The sequence below is a fragment of the Rhagoletis pomonella genome, unplaced genomic scaffold, assembly GCF_013731165.1.
Source record: "Rhagoletis pomonella isolate Grant_MI unplaced genomic scaffold, Rhpom_1.0 Rhpom_scaffold_01289, whole genome shotgun sequence".
Classification (NCBI taxonomy): Eukaryota; Metazoa; Arthropoda; class Insecta; order Diptera; family Tephritidae; genus Rhagoletis; species Rhagoletis pomonella.
In genome coordinates this window covers 26,881-47,449 of record NW_023459843.1, presented here as the reverse complement: position 1 = coordinate 47,449, position 20,569 = coordinate 26,881, and the positions used below count along the sequence as shown (strand labels likewise).

The window sequence follows — 20,569 nt, the reverse complement described above, 5'->3', positions numbered from 1 at the left end:
TATTGAATTTTACTCAAGTACTCATACCTCACTTACATACCTACAAACACGCATGCCTTTGTAGGAATATGTATATAGTATATACATATATTTATATATATATGTCTTTTAATGCTCTCCTATACTTAAAAACAGATTCCATCGTATATACCGAGGCAGCCCCAATTGGCGCACATGTCCAACGAACGCCCTATGGTGCGATCACCATCGGCATGGCATGCACCGGCGCCGCCACCGGATTCCCTTTATAATTTCATGTCGGCCAATCATAAAAATGTAAATTGATTAAATATGAAAAATTATACGATATTTAGATTATCTAATTTTAACTACACTGTTGTATCTACCTATTTTCAATGAATTTTGAACAACAGCCTTTATTTAGTATTTGTTTTTTTCAATTGCCATAAAATTCTTTGTTCTTTTCTTAAAGAGTTTTCGAAATTTTAAATCCTTTTTGGCCGTAAAAGTTATAACATATTATTTTCGAAACTGATTTTCCAAAATAAGAGCTTAGAAATTAGTTTAATACTATTGATACAAATGATAAAGTTTGTTTTACTTTTGTACTTTCTTTGATAACACAGTGCTATCTCAAACAAAAAAAAATTAAGAAAATATCACGGAATACACCCGAAAACAAGTTAAGGTAGCTTGCTACAAAAAAGACGGTAGTTCCACTTAGGGCCGGTTGCTCAAAGCCTGGTTGACACTAATCATCGGTTAACGTCAACCAGGCTTTGAGCAACCGGCCCTTATTGTTTTTGCTGGTACTATGACAAATTTATCGAAATCTCGCCGGAACTTATACAGCAGCGAAAGATATTTTGTTTACCATAGAACGATAACTAATGTTTAAAATTGCTTTAACTAAAAATACCAAATGATTTCTTAGTTTTATGTAACTATCATTTGAATGAATGTGACTAGTGGGACACTGAAAGGAACTCTAGTTTACCCTTGTGCACTCAAAGATGAGTTTTAGCCAAAACATTTAATTTTCTCGAACGATGTATTTGTGTTGAAAAATATGCATTATATGCTTTGGCTTTCAATAAAAATGAGATTTATATAACCTTCATAGAAATATTAAAACATATTTAAAGTTGGTGACTTGTGGGACATCCCCTTTTGACAGCTGTAAAGTAATTATGCATGAAATAAAAGTTTCTATAGACAAAAATTACATCTGATTTTGTTTTTTTTTTTTAATATTTTCTCACAGGTTAATGAAATGTAGTAATTTAAAAAGAGGTTACTACTGAAATAGAGATAACTACGGCATATTTATGTTTATGTCGTTTTCCTCTTTTCAATGGAAAAATGAGTTGTGCATTTGGAGGGTGTAAAAATACGAGATACATAAGTTCATTAAATTTCCCACAATAAAGGAACGCCTTCTAAAGTGCCTTATCCTTATACCTTAATATAGAAAGGCCCTTCGGCTTTTTGCATTTCACGACGATGTGTATTGTCAATAATACATATTATAAAGAAAACATTAAAGAAGTTCTAATCAACGGAAAAATATATAGAAATAGTACTGAATCGCTGACAAATTAAATAACTACTTTGTGGATAGTATCGTTGATATTAATAGGAATATAGAAAACCTTAATTGTGATCCGATTCGACAGGAAAATATTCAAGGGACCTTAAAATTTTGTGAAGTTAGTACAGATGAGATTATCCATATAGTGAAGAAGTTTAAGATAAAAATTGGTGGAAATAATTTACTATCCGTGGGTGCAATCAAAGACTCAGTTGAATATATGGTCCACTTTTACGCCCTATTTGTAAATAAAAGCTTTCAGTTGGGAATAGTACCGACAGAATGGAAAACTTCAGCCATTGTCCCAATAAAAAAGGTCACAAAAACACCATGAAATCCGAGGAACTTAGGCCAATAAACACTCTTCCAAATTCAGGAAAAATACTGTAAACGGTTGTAAAAAATCAACTAATAAACTGTAATGAGTCAAATAAAACATTCACCGAGTAGCAGTCAGGTTTTAGGGCTATTCACTCATTAAAAACAGCGCTAAAATTGATTTTATCACATTGTAAGGAGGACCTGAATTCCACCTTGGAGGTGTTTGTGGGCCTTAATAGAGCCGTCGATATGATCGACAGGGAAATTATGCTAAAAAAACTCGAATAGATTGGTATAGATAACATCGAACTTACATGGTTCCGTAGTTTTGGCTGACTTCCTAAACGTATCAATACAATGTTTGGATACTGTTATACTGCGGTATTCAAACTGTTTGTATATGCAGAGTTGCGACACATTGCAACCATATACATTTCATATTTTAAATATTCAATATAGCAATGAACAATTTTTCTGAATTTTCCATTTTTAAAACACCCATGGTAAACAATAACAGACGAAGCATAAACTTTGTCTCTGATGCGCTGATTGCTCTAGCGAGGCGTTTCGATAACTTTTACACTGTCAATATTTTGTAGTTCGGCGTTATGGAACATTCAACTTTTATCTCCTATGGTTACGGTGACCATTCGTACCGATTTTGGCAGGACAGTACCAATTTTGAGAAAATGGTCCCGCTGATTATTTTTTAAAAGTCGGGATGTACAAGTGTCCCGATTTTTCATATTTGTAACGATTAAGTACCGATCTTCAGATTATTTATTAAGTTAACAAGAGTCTTCTCTTCCTGTGCTCTAGCCCAAAAACAATTATTCATACAAACATGGTAGCACTTTCGTTATCACAAAGAACATAGAATATAGGGGAACTACAAACATAGCCATCATCCTTATTTTCTATGAATTTTGGTTATGTTTTATTTTGTCAAACTGGAAATCTCGCCATATTGCTGTCATCATTCTTGTCAAGGTTTTTTTTAAGGTTTTTATAACTTTTTGTTAAGTTTTTCTTTTTTGTAATGAAACGATTCTAACTTGAATTTAGTGAAATTATAAAAAAATATAAAATGTTGATACAATGGCGAAAATTTAAATGGGGGAATTAAATTAAATTTTAGCATTCCTTGGCCATTCCCCTTTGGATTATTTATTGTTTATTATTTTTTTTATAAAAGTGTGGCTTTTAAATCAAACTTCGTACAAAAATTTGCGAAATTCAAAAAAATTTTATCATAATATTGAGCTTTTTAAATCAGGGTACGAAAATAAACTGTACAAAACAATTCCCATTTGCTCATCGATCATCATATCATTTGTGGTTTTGTACAGTTTTGTACATAGTCAGAAACAAATTGTAAGATTCACTGTCATTTTCCCCAACGAGAAACGTTTGCTTTTCGTTTGTGACAATTGTACCATATTGTACGTTTTATATGTATGCAAACGTTTCAATTACGTGAAAAATATTTTTTTCTGTAAATTTTCATATGCAATTCAATTAAAAAACGATTTTTTTTTTATTCATTGCAGCCATTCGTTTTTTGTATTTAGTTATTGCATATATGTACATACATACATATATTTTTCTCTGCACGATTCATTTCGTTTGTTGTTTCGTATGTAACTACTACCTACTGTAGTGTACTATCGCCAAAGTGAACTCAGCCGTTTTGTTTTCGTAATGTACCGAAAGGTTAAAGTAATAATCGAAACGAAATAGTAACGTACAATATACATAGTTTATTTTCGTACACTGATTTAAATATATTTCTTAGAAATTCTCTGAGTAAAGCGAAGTGCAAATTTGGTAATTTTTTTGTAGAAGGTGTTGGCCATTTCCCCAACAAACAAATTTTCGAACATACTTTATATAGAAGAAAATGCGCGAACAAAAAATAGTCAAAAATCAACGGTAAGTCCAAGCCTCTTCGAACTTGCACTTAAACTAAAATGATGATTGCATGCTCTCGAAAATTCTAATAATCTGATTAAACGTTTTAAAATTTTGATCAATGTTCTACAAAGTTTGAAATCTTGATTTACTGTTTTTTTTTTAGATATTAGTAAGGTACATTTTCATAAAAAGGTCATAAACATTTTTTAGATATAGAAAAGTAGCCAAAACTTGCTAAAATGTCTTTTCCCTATTTACATTCTCGCCACCGTATATATTGTTTGTATATATTTTTGAGATCGCTGTTCAAGTTTTTTTCTCTTTGTTTTGTCTTAAATAATATTGTATATAAAAGATGTTGTCTTTTTATTCTAAAAACAAAATTTTACGCTCGGATTCGATGCTTTAGAAGTGTCCCAATTTCGGTCCACAGAAATTTGGTCATCGTAGCGATAGGGTCTTTCTATATTAAGTTAATTTTAAATAATAAAAAACTTTTTTTTCATATCTATAAAAAAATTTAGGGTGTGTTCCGTGTTTTTTTAACACTGTAATTTTCATAACTTTCAAATTTTCTTTATAGTCTTTCATTTACATTATGTTGCTCACACCTTGTTTAGCACTTCTATTTAATTACATTTAATGAACTTACTCTTCTTAGTACTGCCTTTATTAATTGGTACTGGGATACTAACGTGGTCGTAGATTAATCCAGAAACTAGTATGAATGTATAAACCCTTATGTTATTCTATGTAAATACATCATACGTTAGCTGGTGCTTGAGTCTTTTAACTTTGGAAATATGTATACAAATTTTAACTTTACCTTTTCATAGCTCGAACATCAGATGAATACTTTGCTGCCACGTTCGCTACTACCACCTTTCGATTCGATGGACTTATCACTACAATCGAGTCGTAGCTCCAGCTCTCCTCTGAACAAAGCAGTTGGGGGGCCACGCGCCCGGCATGTTGCCACATGAGTATGGTGGTCATAAGCATGGTGCTACCCCACAGCCGCCAGGCTCTTTACCGCCTCATCAGCACCAGCAACATTCACACCAGCAGCAGGCGCATCAGCATCAGCAGCAACAACAACAACAACAGCAACAGCAGCAGCAGCAATCACAGTTGCATGGGCCAAATAGTTACCCGATGTAAGTTATTAAATTATAAATTTTTAGAAAAGCTGTTCCATTTTTACTTTGGTTTTTTTTTTGTCATAACTTAAAACCGAACTCGCCCTGTAGTTTAGCGCAACAACAACAACACCAACAACAATCACAGCACGCACATCATTCTCAATTATCGGCGCTGCAAACTTCACCAGCCACCCATGGCATGCAAAGTGCTACACCGCAATCGCCGGCATCACCCGCAGCAAGCCAGGGTTCCGGTAAATATATGAATACCAACGGCAACGATTGCGAAGGAATGCTGCCACCCAGTGGCACAAATTCTAGTGGGTCAACTACAGGAGGTGGAAACAATAATGGCGCTGGTGGCAGCAATGGCGGTGGTGGTGGTGGTGGTGGTGGTCCGAGCCCTGTTCATTCATATATGCGCGAATCGAACGATGCGCCTACACACTTGGGTGATGGCTATGGAAAATTGTCACATTTAGCACGCAACTATGAGGCTGAGGTATTTATTTAACAATAGAATAATACAAGTGAAAATATCGCGTGTTTTAATTTTATTAGATGCAGCCCAAGGGTGTGAACAAGCCTGTGGAGTTGGTCAGCAAAGATTGTAATTATCCTTCGCTTATATCCAATAAAATGACACCACATGCATCACAACAATCACAGCAGCAGCATCAGCAACAAGCGCAGGTTTCTCCCAAAAAACGTAAATTAAATTTTTAATTTATTTCAATCGTATAGTTCTTAACGTTGCTTTCACATTTTCGCTTCCTAAGACTCACCAATGCGCAATTATCATGCACAACAACAACAACACCAACATCATCATCAACAGCAGCAGCAGCAGCAGCAACATTCACCTTTCAACAATCCTTCACAATCTACAATGAAACATAACGGCCCGCACACGCCGCCCACCCCACAATCTCCTGTTATGCATCAGCAATCTGGTGGTCCTTTACATGGTATGGATTACAATCAAATGCATTTGCAGCAGCAACCGCCCCAACAGGGCGCTTATCCCCATCAGCAGCATTCGCAGCAGCAGCATATGTCACAGCACTTGCCACCGCCACCGCCACAACATGCTATACTTTACCCACCGCATCCGCACGCACACTCACACTCACACAGTCTTTTGCCACCACAATCGGCGCAACAACAGCAACAATTGTCGCAGCAGAACCAACAGCATCATGTTTCATCGCAACAACAACACATACACCCGCCAATGCATCAAACGCAGCAACAACATCAGCAGCAAGCGTCACCACGCATGCAACAACACCAACAGCATCAACAACAGCAACAGCCTCTACAGTCACATCAACAAAATCCATCGCCACCGATGCCCCATTCCATGAGCACGCAGTCACTTCACAGCAATCCTAGTAATCTCACGCGCCCAGAGGACACGTCGGCTGTTGCATCCAACGCATCAAAGTCCTCGACATATAATATGCATGTAACTGATATGAAGAAATCGTCGCCTCACGGCAGTAATACCATAACAGCTGATCTATTACCGGCAGCAACTAGTGCCGCTGCTAATATTCCGTATTCAACAAGCGGGAGCAGTGTACCCAAAACAAATAGCATACCCGACAGCGCAGAATCGCCGTCGCCGGAAGCTGTTTCATCGCATTGCGAGTCGCTGGACTCGAATAGCAATAGCAGTGGTGGAGGTGGTGGTGGTGGGAGTGCCGGTTTTCGACACCGCCTACAAAAGGGCGGCAGCGGCGAAGGCCAATCAGGAATTACTGAGCATGATGCTGTAGACTTTGACAATGTTTTGATGTCGAACCAAAGCAGAGCGGATGTTCAGCAACACCGGCAGCAATTGGCTCGGAACAACATTCCTAGAAGTCCAAAGTCTTCTCCACCAGAACAAATGAGACGCTCGCCACGCAAATGTGACATGTGAGTAATCTCTCTTACTTATTTGATTTGCTAATTTTAATAAACTTGATATAAAAACCATATTGCAGCAAGTCGCCTGTCAGCAACCTAAATAAATCTCCTCCCACTGCTACAACAAGCTTGGACACGCTACACATACAACACGAAAAGATGTCAATAGCCTCCACACCATCTTCACCAACAAACCAGGCCGTGGAGAATGGCCGCATACCAACGGCAGTAGCAAATACGCCTACATTACGAACAATGTCCGAAACGTTTGTGGACTCAGAAGTAGAGACAATTGACAAGATCAGCGCCATGATTGCTAGCACTACAAATGAAAGTATACCGGTTGCAGATGCGAATAGTAATTCTAGTATCAAAAGTGTCGGCGAACGAGAGAGCAGCATACTCAGCAGTGGCAGCCCAAAAACCAAAAAACAACGGCAAGCGCTAAAGCTGCGCAATGCCGCTGAATATAACTCCAATTCAAATGGATCTAGCAATTCATATGGCGCAATTGGAAACGCACCAAGCAGGTGTATGACAATGAGTGATAATGCTATGGCGGCCGATGAATTACGCAAAGAACTAATGCAATCGGAATTGCAACATGCGGATGGATCTAATGGCGACAAGCCTGCTGCCCCTACAAAAAAAAACAGATAGTGATAGTGCTGCTGGTATAAACATTCAAACGGAAGTAGATATTCGCTCGCGTCATACGCCACCACTCAGTCCGCAAAGTAATAGCCACAGTAGCTCCAGTTCGTCGAGCAGTTCCAGTTGCAGCAACTCAAGTCATAGCAGCAGTGGGAGTAAACCGGCAACAAGGGATATGACGAGCAAAACACAGGGAGACCAGTGCGCTACTATAGCTTCGACTGAAACTATCGTGGATGATGAGAAGAAAAAAAATCAGCCTTCGGACAGTAACAAGAAAACAACCACACAATTGGGTGATAATGAACCCTTGGATTTGAATGTACACAAAACAGACACAGCTACAGCTTCTTTTGAGGAGGTAAGTTTGAGAAATTTCCGCTTACTATCTTATTTTTAACAAAAATTTCTGTCAGGTTGAAAACAAGTTGGAGGAGATGTTTGCCGGTATCGAAGATGAACCAATTCTCCAAGAGCCGGAAGATATTGCTTCGCAGCCACCCGCCAATACAACTGAGGTGGTGCGCGATTTAAGCTTAGCATTAGAGTTGTCCACAAACACCAGTACGCCTCAAAGCGCATTGCTAAACGAGGAGAGTCCGGAACTGGACCAGTCTGCAAATACTTGTGCTAAGGATGTAAGTGCGCCGCTGCATGTGCGTACTGATGGTCCACCGCCGACTAAGGCCGCCAAGAAATCCACGTTACCTAGTCCAGTTCGAAAACCAATTTCAGAAACGCCACCTACTGCCTCTCCAGTTTTGGATGAAGCTGCTCAGAATGTAGATATTAATGAAAGCACAAAGACGAGTGATGCTCCGATAGGACCATCGGCTGCTGCTGGCAGAAGAAGCGGCCCACCACGGCGGCGTCTCTCAATTGCTATGGATCCGTCAAATTTGCGCATTTCGCTAGATGATGATCCCGACTATACGGATACGCGTCCACAGCGCGCGAAGCGTTCGACGGCTGCTAAAAAGAATAATAATTACTCTATCAATAACAGCGCCAATAGCAAAGACGTAATCATATGCTTGGATGATGATGACGATCAGCCGAGCACTTCTGCCGCTGCAGCTGCAGCCCTTGCGGCTAAGATAGCGGCTGCTAGCACAGCCAAAGAAGCAGCATCGCGTGCCGCCGGTGGCAGCGGAAGTAATGCAAAGGCGGCACCCAAAAACGCCAAGGGACGGAAAACCCAGGACACACGCAAACGTCCCAGCCGTGCTGCGGATGCGGGCAAGGGTGCTGGTAAGAAAAAGTTGACGGGGAAGCAACAACAACGACGTAAACAGCCACAAAATTCGTTAGAAAACGAGGCGCCAGCTACGCAATCGTCTACTGCTACTGCGGAGCAAATAAAAAATAAATCACCTTTCATTTTGGTGAAACAGGATGGCAGCATAAGTGTAGTGAATGCGCCACTGAATGCTGAGGATATTAATGAGAAGCATGCGGGCGCGCGCCAACTCAAGAAACCACCAGGCGCGGCCGGGTATGCACACGATCGGAAGAATCTGCGAGGTTTGCACTCGTCAACGTTGAGTACCAAGTACGATGCAGACACAACCGATTCAACGTGGATTTGTGTATTTTGCAAGCGAGGACCTCATCGCATGGGCCTTGGTGATTTATTTGGACCTTATCTGGTCACAGTTGATTGTGAAGAGTATAAGGCAGCAATTAAGGCACCCGATGCTCTCGATTTGGATTCAATTTTCCTAAGCAAGCGAAGGCGCATTGATATGGTACAGACTAATCCTCGAAATCTGCCAGTGGTTCCAGCTAAGAATAGCGCGTTGGGTATAGGAGCGAGCACAGGCGCAACGCGCACACCCGGTGGGGTGAGTATATCAAGCACGCCACTCACAAGAGAGCTACTCAATAGCAATTCCCCTTTGCAGGGTAAAAAGAAGAAGAAATCGATTGACACAAGCACACCTATCGTCCTGCCAGACGTTGATCCACTGGATTGTACCGCAGACGAGGCATTGCAACAGAATTTTCTTGGCATGACTAAAGTGTCAGAAAGCAGTTACGAAGTGTGGCTGCATGAGGATTGCATCGTCTGGGCACCGGATGTATTTTTGGTTGGGGTGCGGGTCGTGGGACTCGATGCATCGGTCTGGAATAGCACTCACTACCAATGTACGTTGTGTAACAAACCTGGTGCAATTGTATGTTGCCTACAGCGTGAATGCAAAGCAGCGGCACATGTGCCATGTGCACGAGAGGCCAATTGGGACTTGATTGAAGAGAAAATGAATGTATACTGTCAGCTGCATGCAGTGCAAGCTGCAGTGGCAACAACAACAACAACCACCACCACCACAACTGTAACAATGACACCAGCTGCAAACGAGCCACAAACTGCAAGTAGCGGACGCCAGTCGGGCTTAAAGAAGTCCTGAAAAAACACAAATGTGTAAGATTCGCCGTCCACTGTCACGTGCACAACAGCGTGCGCGCCGTCAACGTTGCGTGCTCATGCCGCAGCAACGTCGTAAGAAAACGCAACAGAATAAAGCAAGCAAGGCTGCGGCCTAAAACAAAAGCATGAAATGAATGTAAACGAAAGAGGCATGCATTAGCATTTGCGTTGGCTAATTGTAATCCCCTAACATTCGTTAGTTTTAAGCATAAATCATTTTTAAGCCTAATAATAGGAGTGTATATAAACAGAAAATTTTGCTAAATCACTCACTACAGAAAGTACACATTAGATCAGATAATCGGTTGAAAATTAAATAAAACGCTTGCCGTCATAAACAGGCGGAAAATAATTTGGTTTAAGGCAAACGAGCTGAATTTTCCATAAGTTTGTTAAACACGTTACAAAAAACTATCGCATGCGTTTATTCAGAAACATTTGTGTTTCAATGCAGAGAGTAAGAATAAGCGATTGATTAGCTTAATATTAATCTTCGTTTTATTTAAACATAATCATTTCAAATTTAGTTTATATACATTACATATAATATTAGTTGTTTACGTACATATTTTAAATTCTACATATAAGCAAGTACGCACACACACACATCTAGTTACATAAACACATTCATATTTTACAACACGACTAAAATCTATTTGTATATAAATAACAATAATTAGCAACTATGGAATAATTGTAGTGGAGAAACGATTTTTTATTATTGTGGTAGGCGTCGTTGCGCGAATAATAAGTAGAATAGAAATTGAGTGAAGCAGAGAGCAAAACATTCGGTAGCGCGAAAGAGCTCGATTGATTGTTTGTAAATTATTTGATAATACAAAAATTAATACATTTACTGGCAACACGCCTAATTCTTTATAGGCGAAATTTGCGGATTTATATTGGTTTAAATTTTGAATTATATAAATGCTGCACATTGGTTCTGCGCATGCCAACTCATATACATAAATATACACATGCATACATATATTAATGATAGTAGTAATGTGAATAATAATAAAAAAAACTATTACATTTATCGTAATATACTAACTAGTGCCGTTTTTCCTACTTCCTGGTGCATATGCGAAAATGAGTCAAAGAAACATGTATCTACATATATTAAGTATAGTGGGGATGAAGGTGGAAAACAAGCGGCATTGTGCTGTATTGGTTGCTAAAAACTGAACTAAAATAAGTTTCATATATTTTTATTCTTTCAAGGATTTTCACTTAACGAAAAATCATCAATATCCAAATCTGATAAACATATAAACTGTTAGCCTTAAATACGCAAAAATCCTGCAGTAGAGTTCTGATCATCGCTACGCTCAATATGCAATATGAAGGAGTAAAAGATGCAAAGGGGAATCAGCCAATTCTGGTAGTACGAGAGATAAGTAATTTAACGTTGCGTACTTGTTGCGCCTCTAGTTTCTAGCTAGAGAATTTTGAAGAATTTAGCTGCAGTGGGGTTCGGAAAAGTACTAAACTAGATTTTGATTGCTGAAAAAACCTTCTAAATGACTTAACAGGCGGATGGCGGAGTAAAATATGTTGCATATTTTTCGTGCTTATATGAGAACATTCATGAAAGCTTTGGTTGATAAGTCTTTCCCCATGAGGCGACTAAACTCGCAAAAGTGGCTGTAGTCATACCTAGGGTGCCTAAAAGTATGCTACAAAATGTAGATGATATTTAAAAATTCTTCATACATTTTAGTTTTTGGTTTCTGCTTGTGCTGAGAGGGCGTTCTACAACCAAATTCTAAGATAGGGCGTTTTTCAAGCAAATTCTGAAATAGGGTGTTATTCAATGAAGTTCTGAAGTAGGGCGTTCTTGAAAAGTTTTCTAAAATAGGACGTTTTAGAACTGGCTGCCGAGATAGGGCGATCTTCCACTCAGGTGACGATATGTAGCCTTCAAAAAAAAAAGGCTTACAACCGCGTAATTGTAGAGTTGGCTCATTCGCTTTGAAGAGATGGCGAATTTATTGGCATTGTATGCTTCCTGATAAGAAGTTGTAGACAAATATGATTGATAGGAAGGATCGCCTGTCCGACAGTGGTTGTAGTTTTGGTAATTTCCATCTTGATTGCTAACGCAGTACATTTTATTGCATATTTTTTTTGTGGCAGACATTTGTGTAATTTTATTTTCTAATGAAAACTCGGCTTTATATTATACATTTATTATTTATACTACTACTTATTGTTTTCTATATCTAATTACCACTAAGCATTGAAATTACAAAAAATTTGTGAAATACGTATAAAAAAGCTACGTGGAAACGATTTCTTTAACGTAATTTCAACGTTTTTTTTTTGTTTTTAATGCCGAACTTTGTCTATAAAATATTATGGCCTCATTCATAAGAAATAAAGTAGCTTTAAACAAGGTTTATATGTATGTATGAAAACGTCATTTTATTTAAGCTCTTTAAACCTGCTTTATTTTTTATGAATAAGGCGATTAATCTTTTATGTACGTAATACCCGGTGTATACCCAGCATAAGCTTAAGCGAATATATGTATGTTTAGGTTCTATTTATCATGTTTAAAAAGTTTAGGCTACACATCTCAACCAAAAGATTTACTTATAGTTTGTTAGTAAAAAAAAAAAAAATTACAAAACAAGAAATTTATCATTGAGAAGACAAGCAAACAATTTACATTGAGGTGCAGGCAACGTTGCTACTTATTTAATTTATTCTTTCAAACAGAAATATCGTCACCCAATTATAACAACAGTAGCATAAAAAAATTCTCAAAATGACTTGCGTAGATAAAAAATAAAATTGTAAAAGCAAAAAAAGGGAAATTAAAAATGATACACAAATACATACACGAATATTGAATAAAAATAAATTTCTATAGAAAGTGTTATAAGTAAATTTAAGCTCAATAAGGCAACTAAAATTATGTGGATTTCGGGAGCAAAGTTTTAAGAACATCAGTTTTAAGAATCATTGCTACTATTTTATTACAATTAGTAAATACTTAATATTATGTAAAAATTTTTTTGTTTAAGTTTTATTTGGTATACAAATCCCCCTTAGGTCGTTAAACTGCTACGAGTATGTGTGTAAGTATATATGCAAGCGGTAAAAATACATATACATAGTATTATACATAAATACATACACATGTGACAGAAACAAAAGTAAATATATAATTGACTTGTATAATTAGCGCATTGATAAAAAAAAAATGTTAAAGAAAACCCCCCCAAAAAAACAATGGCAAAAATATTGCTGTAGCAATAGATATAAAACACATACATTAACCAAACCCTTAAAATATTATATACATGCATACATATGTATGTATATGTATTAAAATTTCAATAACTTAAACTTAATTTTAAGCTACTGTACACACACATCGACTTACACAAAGCAAACAGAATATCTAAACTTGCATAGTGAAGGGCAGAATCAGCATGAAAACAGAGAAAATAAAACTAAATAAAGCTTAAAACTAAAAAAATAGAAACATACATAAATAGGCAAGTATACCACAAACTAGTATTTATGTAATTAAGTATTTAATTAATTTACTGTAATTAATGTATGTACTGTAATTTGTAATTTTCGATTTATGATGCTGCGAATTGTATTTATATAATTACATATTAGTTATATTCTATACTACATACAAAACAAAATAAAAACAACAACAACATACCAATTAAAATGCTGTGTTATATGAATGCAGTGATTTAATTTGAATTGATGCAACAGCATTTCGATTAAGTGAACAATTGTAATTTTAATTATTACTAAATGATATTATATTTAGAGCATAGACACTTTCTTATATACATACTCACACACACACACACACACACACACACACACACACACAAACAAAAACAAGAACGCAATTGAAGATCTATCACATTCATATAAGTACATACATACATGCATACATTAAAATACATATACATATGTACACTAAAAGATTTAAGTTAAATATTCGGAGGTGTCCGAAAATGTGCTAAGTTACAGGTGGTAAAAAGAGAAAAAGAAAAACGTAATCTTACATACATATAAAAATGACAAAACAATATAATTGTGAAATAAACTATATGCGTATTGTTTCTTTTAATTGAAAAAAAAAAAATAATAATAATAATGCAAAAACGATGTTTAATTTTGTGGTGGAAGTTTTGCAGATTTTTTAAAATAGTCTCACCTCTTCCAAAAAATTATCTTCTCGGTACAGGCTTTGAAATCGAAAAAAAACTATTTGATGTATATTTCGATTTAATCTCTTTGATTTGGTAGATTTGAAATATCTCGAATTTCATACAACAGATATTTCTTCCTAACAACGCTGCTTTTCCCTTCAAATATGGTAGTTCGGAACGCGCCATTTAACAACAATAAATTAACAGATTGACGGCAATTCTGGCACTATCTTTCAACTCACAAAAGCCTTTCCTAAGACAATTCTGAATTTTTTAATTTCATTTAATTAATAGGCACTTTATTAAATTAAATAAACAAATTTATTTTTGAAATAACAATCTTAAAATTAATATTATTAAATATTAAATTAAATAAAAATGAACTGTTTCTTAAAACACTAAATCTTAAAACCCAAATTAAAAAAAAAATAAAAAAATAAAAAAGTAAAACAAATTCCTAAAAATTAAATAAAATATCAAAATATTTTTCTTTTTGTTATAGTCCATATAAAGTTAAAATTAAAATAAAAGTTCCTAAAAATGAAATGCAATTAAAAAAAGTTTTACTTTTAAAAATAGTCGATGTGATCTAATAAAATCTGCAAATTAAAAGTAAATTTAAAATTAGAAAAAGGAAATAAAATATAATAAAATAAGCTCTTAAATATTAAAGGAAATAAAAAAATATATTTCTTTTTAAATAACATAATCTAAAAATGAAGAGAAAATTAAATTAAATTAAAAATTAATAAAATGAGTTCCTAAGAATGAAGTCCAAAAACTTAAACTAAAAAACAAAAAGTTAAATTGAAAAATTAATAATAATATAAAAAATTAAATATATATAATTTATTAATTATATCATAAAAAACAAATATTTTTCCTTTTGAAATAACATAATTTTAAAATAAAATTAATAAACAAAAAAAAAAATAAAATAAAAAGTTCCTAAATATTAAATGATATTTAAAAAAAGTAACGTAAAAGTAAAAAGAACAAAGAATGTATCTAAAATTTTAATGAAATTAAAAAAAAATATTTGTGTTTTAAAACAAAAAATCCTAAAAATTAAATTAAAAAAAAATTAAAAAGTTATTTTTTAAAAATTAAATTAAATTCAAAAAAAAAAACTTCCGCTGCCCGATGGCTCGAACTTGAGATCTCTCGAATGTCACTGGTCCATTGCGGCTGTTGGAGCAGTGAAAGTTGGCAAGGAGCTATTTTTGTGTAAGACTTTCGTGCCAGAAAAATAAACAAAATCTTTCCTTGGATGATTACTCCCCTCGAAGTTGAATATACACATCGGAATGCAGCACCATTCAAGTGCAGCCTATACATTGGTTGGAGCTACCTCCCACATTGTTCTGCCTTGTAAACCATCGTAGTCTGAAGAGATACCTGCAAACATATGTTGCGTCCGTCAGCATCCAAAGACGCCACAAATGCCATGATTTGACAGGCTTCTTCCTCAAGGACCACTACAACAACGGTAACCTGAAACATGTATCTCGCCAAATGCATGCCAAAATAGTATCACCTATCGAAGCCAGGTCCTACGGTCTTTAATTATTCCCTTTCATCACCGATTTTCATACTCAGCAAGTTCGTTGCTTAAGTCTTTCGTTATTGTAACAAATATTCAGGGCTATCACAGAATCGTAGCTTCCTAGCGAGGAAATAATAGTTTAACAATTTATTAGGAAATAAACTTAATTACTTTAATACCATAAAAATTAATAAAAAAAAATTTTTTCTCTTTAAAAGAATAAAACATAAACTAAAAAAAAAATAAAAAAAATTAAATAAAAAAATATGAAATAAGATAAGAAAAAAATAAAATAAAAAAAGAAAAGAAAAAATTAAATAAGAAAAGAAAAAAAATTAAATAAGAAAAGAAAAAAAAGTTAAATAAGAAAAGAAAAAAAGCTCCGTTGCCCGACGACTCGGCCTCGAACTCGGATCTCTCAATTGGTTGTCTAGTGCTTTGCTCACTCGGCCATTGCGACTGCCGGGGCAGTGCAAACAGAATGGCATACATAAATGTCTATTGTTTCCTTTGCACTAGCTAATTTCGAATCAGCATTCAAAGCTGGCAACGATATTTTCGAGACAGACTATGACGTAATCAAATACAAAAAAATACAACGATTGCGCTGCCATCCTTACAACACTTCGCTCAGTCATAACTTTCTTATGAAGTCCCAGATGTTGTTTGGTGACATCGAGTATATGTAATTACGCTGCGGGTTTAGGGAGCCGAGGTGCTTCTCTCGTCTTCTCGTCACGGCCTTGCATTCCTAACCGCAATATCACAGAACCGGCATACAGCGTTAGACCCGAAATCCCGAGTTTAAGTAGGTGGCTGTTTAGTTAGCAATGATCTGTTAAGATACCTGTTAGAATTCTTAGTTTGTACTTTGTAGGTCAACAAGTTTCTCATATCATATATATTGTTATTGTATCATCCCAATAGCTTCTTTGCCTGTCGCAGCCTACTTGCAGAGCTGTTCTCTACTAGTTCCCTCTTCTCTAAGCTCTTCTCTGATAGTGTGTGCCCTTATAGCCCGGAACTTAGAAGGAAGACCCTATTTATTGCCGCTAAGGCATTTAGTCTGTCGAAGCACTCGACAACCATTGAAGACCTGATTTCATTGAAAAACAAGAGCCCTGAGTGCGGCCTGGCTGTCGCTTAATATTCGTACATTTCGAGTTTATGACACTTTTCCTCCTCCAAAACCCTCTCTGATGAAATTCATTAGGCATCGTTCGGCCGTTCTACGCTAATGTCGCACTTTGGATTTCTATAGTTAGTTGATACAGAGCGGTTTCCGTGGATCTTTTTGCGGGGAATGCCAGAAATGAATACTGACGCTACTAGGGCTCTAGGGGTGGCGTACTCATTGGTGGAGTTTATTGGTCAGCTACTTTGCTGCAGGGTAGTGAAGGCGAAGCTGTGAGCATGCGAAATGTCGAAGCTTGTGATGAGGGGCGTTCTTTCTCCACATCTGTGAAATCTAACCGTCAACACACTTTTGTGCGAAACGGATTGCGGAGTCTTTGCATACGCCTATGACATTGTAATCGCCTTCAGGTGAAAGTTAACACAAACGCTATGTGAGCTGATTCAACAAACGCATCGGGATATATTCAGGTGGTCCACCCGCTGTGGCCTAAGCGTCAGTTCAAGTAAAAACCAAATTTCTGGGCGCTTTTTTAGTTAAGAAGCTGATCTAGAAGGAGAATATAGTTCAGCGTTATGAAAAGGCTTCTGTTGCTCTCTATATATGTATATTTGTAAAAGGGCCATAGGCTATATATGGGGGTCCCAGTACCCGTATTATCGATGGATACTTATGGGAGTCGTTAGACCAATCTTCCTATATGTTGGGCTGCATTAAATGATGAGGTCAATCAGTATGATCTGTATAAGCGGAGCGTTCAGAACCATGCCAAACGAAACTCTGAACGCTATTTTAGATTTTTAGCCACTCGATTTGGCAGGGCAGCAGATGATAGCCCTCTTTGTTCTTCGTTTATGAGTGGCATACCAATGGCAACCTGAAGCCCAGAGATACTCTTGTATATTATATAAATTTTGCTTAATTCCGACGTGTCTTTCCGAAGATATTTCAAAAGCTGTAAGGACTACGAAGGAGGCGAAACAGTCATTGATCGCCTGTGTAAATGCCTTGCTTTGTATAGAAGTAGGCTGCGTCATCTGGGTTCACATTGTGGTAACACAATGGGCCTTCTATCTATAGCCTAAGTGTGCCATTGTAGGTGGCAGCCATTTCCGCCTTCCACTTCTTCCTATCTTAGTACAAAAGAGGTTAAGCTAAGCATCAATTTTACCTACATATATTGGGTAAAAATGCTATCTTTCATTATCTCTACTAGGTGTGGGGTGACTAAGATATTCTCACTGTTGCAATAATGCCGGATAAATTCCATACATTACTGGAGACTTCCATCGATCAAATGATCCCACCGCCCACTTGTTGCTGACTGGCGAGAAGATATCGCAGCTGAGTAGAAGATCGACCTATCTCGGCAGCCAGTTCTAGAACGCCTTATTTCAGAATTTGGTTATAGAATGCCCTATTTCAGAATTTGACTAAAAAACGCCCCAAATCAGAAATTTTTAAAAATACCCTATCTGAGAATTTGGCTCAAAAACCCCTGTCTCAACTGAAAATATATTGAAAATATGTATGTATGTTGAGATAGAGCGTTCTTGACAAGATTTCTGAAATTGGGCATAATTGAAATCTTTCCTGCGATAGATCGATCTTCCACTCAGCCGTCGATATATACGTCTTGAAAAGCTTCAATCAGATGAATTGGTCTAAGTATTCGACCGATTGCCTCCACAGCCCGGTTGGATGATTCCGGTAAATATGCTGAGAGTAGAGCACATCTAGGGCCTTTTGCAGGCTTGCCGCTATGTTCTCGCAAAAGCTCTTGAAGCTTACTCTCTTCGCTTTTATTATCCGTTATTATGTAGGTTGACTGTAGCTGTCTAGACCTTTCAGGAAAAAGTTAGATAAATTCTGTCTCTTCTTGGTGTGAATACGAGGCAGAGCTTTGCAAAGGGCAGTTAGAGGATAATTTCCTGATATCGGTTCAAACCAACAAATAGCTGTAAGGCCAAACAGAAAGGCCTAATTTTATTGGTCGCTTAATAATTTCAAATAAAATATAAGTTGAAATATTTTTTATGTTTATGTTTATTTCAATAAAAATAAATATTAAATCTACATTCGATTTTTCGCACTTAAAAGGTACACTTATGTTCAAATGTTATAATGAGGTATCTTAATATTAATGGCAGTTTTGTCTTTCAATTTGTATGCTGTATTGAACTAAGTAATGGAAATCATACAAAATTAAAAGGATAATAAAAATACAAAAATTATAAATTAAAGAACGTCACAAATATAATTACATGCATATTTTGTGGCAAATATTGAAGCTACCCTGAGCATCTTCCGCTAGTCGGCGTCTAATAGCCACTTCCCTTCCAACCAAAACATCATTTGACTTTGCGCAATCGCCTCAGCAGATGTGTTATATCGTTTGGCAGACGGCCAATGCTGCTCAGTGGCACATCGTAAGAACTGACGCCGGTGTAGGCACCACCGTCGTCGCCGAGCGCTTCTTTAGACGCGCTAGAGCTATCAACATCCGCAGCCGCGCCCACATCCATGCGTCGTTGAGCGGTTAGCGTTAGCGCGGTCGGCGCCGGTATGAGACCGACAGTGAGCGCGGGCAATTGAATATTCACATGTTTATCGTGTTCGGGTGGCACAATACTATTGCTGAGAATGGCGCTGGGAAATTGTTGTTGTGATGGAGTTGGACTCTCAAAAGTGGCGCTAGCAGCTGTATTGCCAAGTGGAGGGAATTGTGGCAGTTGTGGTTGTTGCCGCTGATTGAAGATGCTGAAGAAGTTGCTTGTAAAAGGTGATGTTTGTTGTTGCTGCTGTTGTTGAGGATAATAGAATTGCGTGGATGTCGACTTTTGGGGCTGATATTGTTGTTGTGATTGTGTTTGTTCTTCTTGTGCATATTGCTGACTTTGCTTGTGCTGCGACACTTGCTGCTGTTGTTGTTGATGATGCCACGATGTCGATTTTTGCTGCTGCAACGCCAGCTGCTGTTGCTGCTGTGGCGCTGTATAAATTGAATTTCCCCCAAATTGTTGCTGTATCGACTTAGGCGCTTGTTGTTGTTGCTGCTGTTGCACTTGTGGTCGCGCATTTATCGAGAACTGTTGGAAATATTGCTGTTCCTTCAACTGCTGCTGCGCATACTGCTGCTGCTGTTTTTGTTGTTGTTGAATCAGCTGTTGCTGCTGTATTTTCTGCTGCTGTTGCTGCAATTGTTGTAATTGTTCTAGTTGTTGCTGCTGCGCTAACTGTTGCAGTTGTTTTTGTTGCTGCTGAGTTTGCTGAAATTGCTGACTAAAGTGCTGACTAAATTGCTGTTTTTGTGCTGGTAACTTTTGTTGTTGTTGTTTCTGTGATTGTGCAGGATTCGTTGTTGCCGTCGCTGCGACAGCTTGGAAGTTGGATTGCAATTTTTGGTTGTATTGTTGCTGCGGTGGCTGCACTATTTGGTGCCGATTGCGCTCGCTTGTTGTTAGTTTTGTTGCTGTATTCGTTTTCGTATAACTCGTAGTGGTTTGTCCGAATTTCTTCGTGAGGAAATCATCAAGCGCCACATAAGCCGTATTCGTTGTTGGCTTGATTGTCGGCTGCATCACCAGCGACGAAATAATAGAAGACACTGAATTCGGTGCGATGCGTTGACCTTCCGCGCGCGCGATTACAATGCGCGGCGTTGGCGAAGTGGGCACATGCGCGTTTTTTATCTGTGACAATTGTTGTGTACGCTGCGGTGGCGTTAGCTGGGCGGGAGCTGCAAAGAGGTAGAGTGTACATAGTTG

At 37.2% G+C, this 20,569-nt stretch overlaps 1 protein-coding gene and 1 pseudogene across 1 annotated transcript in view; one reads left to right on the top strand and one right to left on the bottom strand.

Moving 5' to 3' along the window:
- The first annotated feature begins 135 nt into the window (after positions 1 to 135).
- On the top strand, positions 136 to 10,157 carry LOC118752181 (annotated as a pseudogene).
- An 8,712-nt stretch (positions 10,158 to 18,869) lies between these two features.
- LOC118752180 (putative mediator of RNA polymerase II transcription subunit 12) overlaps positions 18,870 to 20,569 on the bottom strand; it is a 28,024-nt gene continuing 26,324 nt past the window's right edge. Inside the window, exon 8 of the mRNA XM_036487036.1 lies at positions 18,870 to 20,541. Coding sequence (XP_036342929.1) covers positions 19,154 to 20,541 — 1,388 coding nt within the window. The 3' untranslated portion in view covers positions 18,870 to 19,153. The remainder of the gene's footprint in view (positions 20,542 to 20,569) is intronic.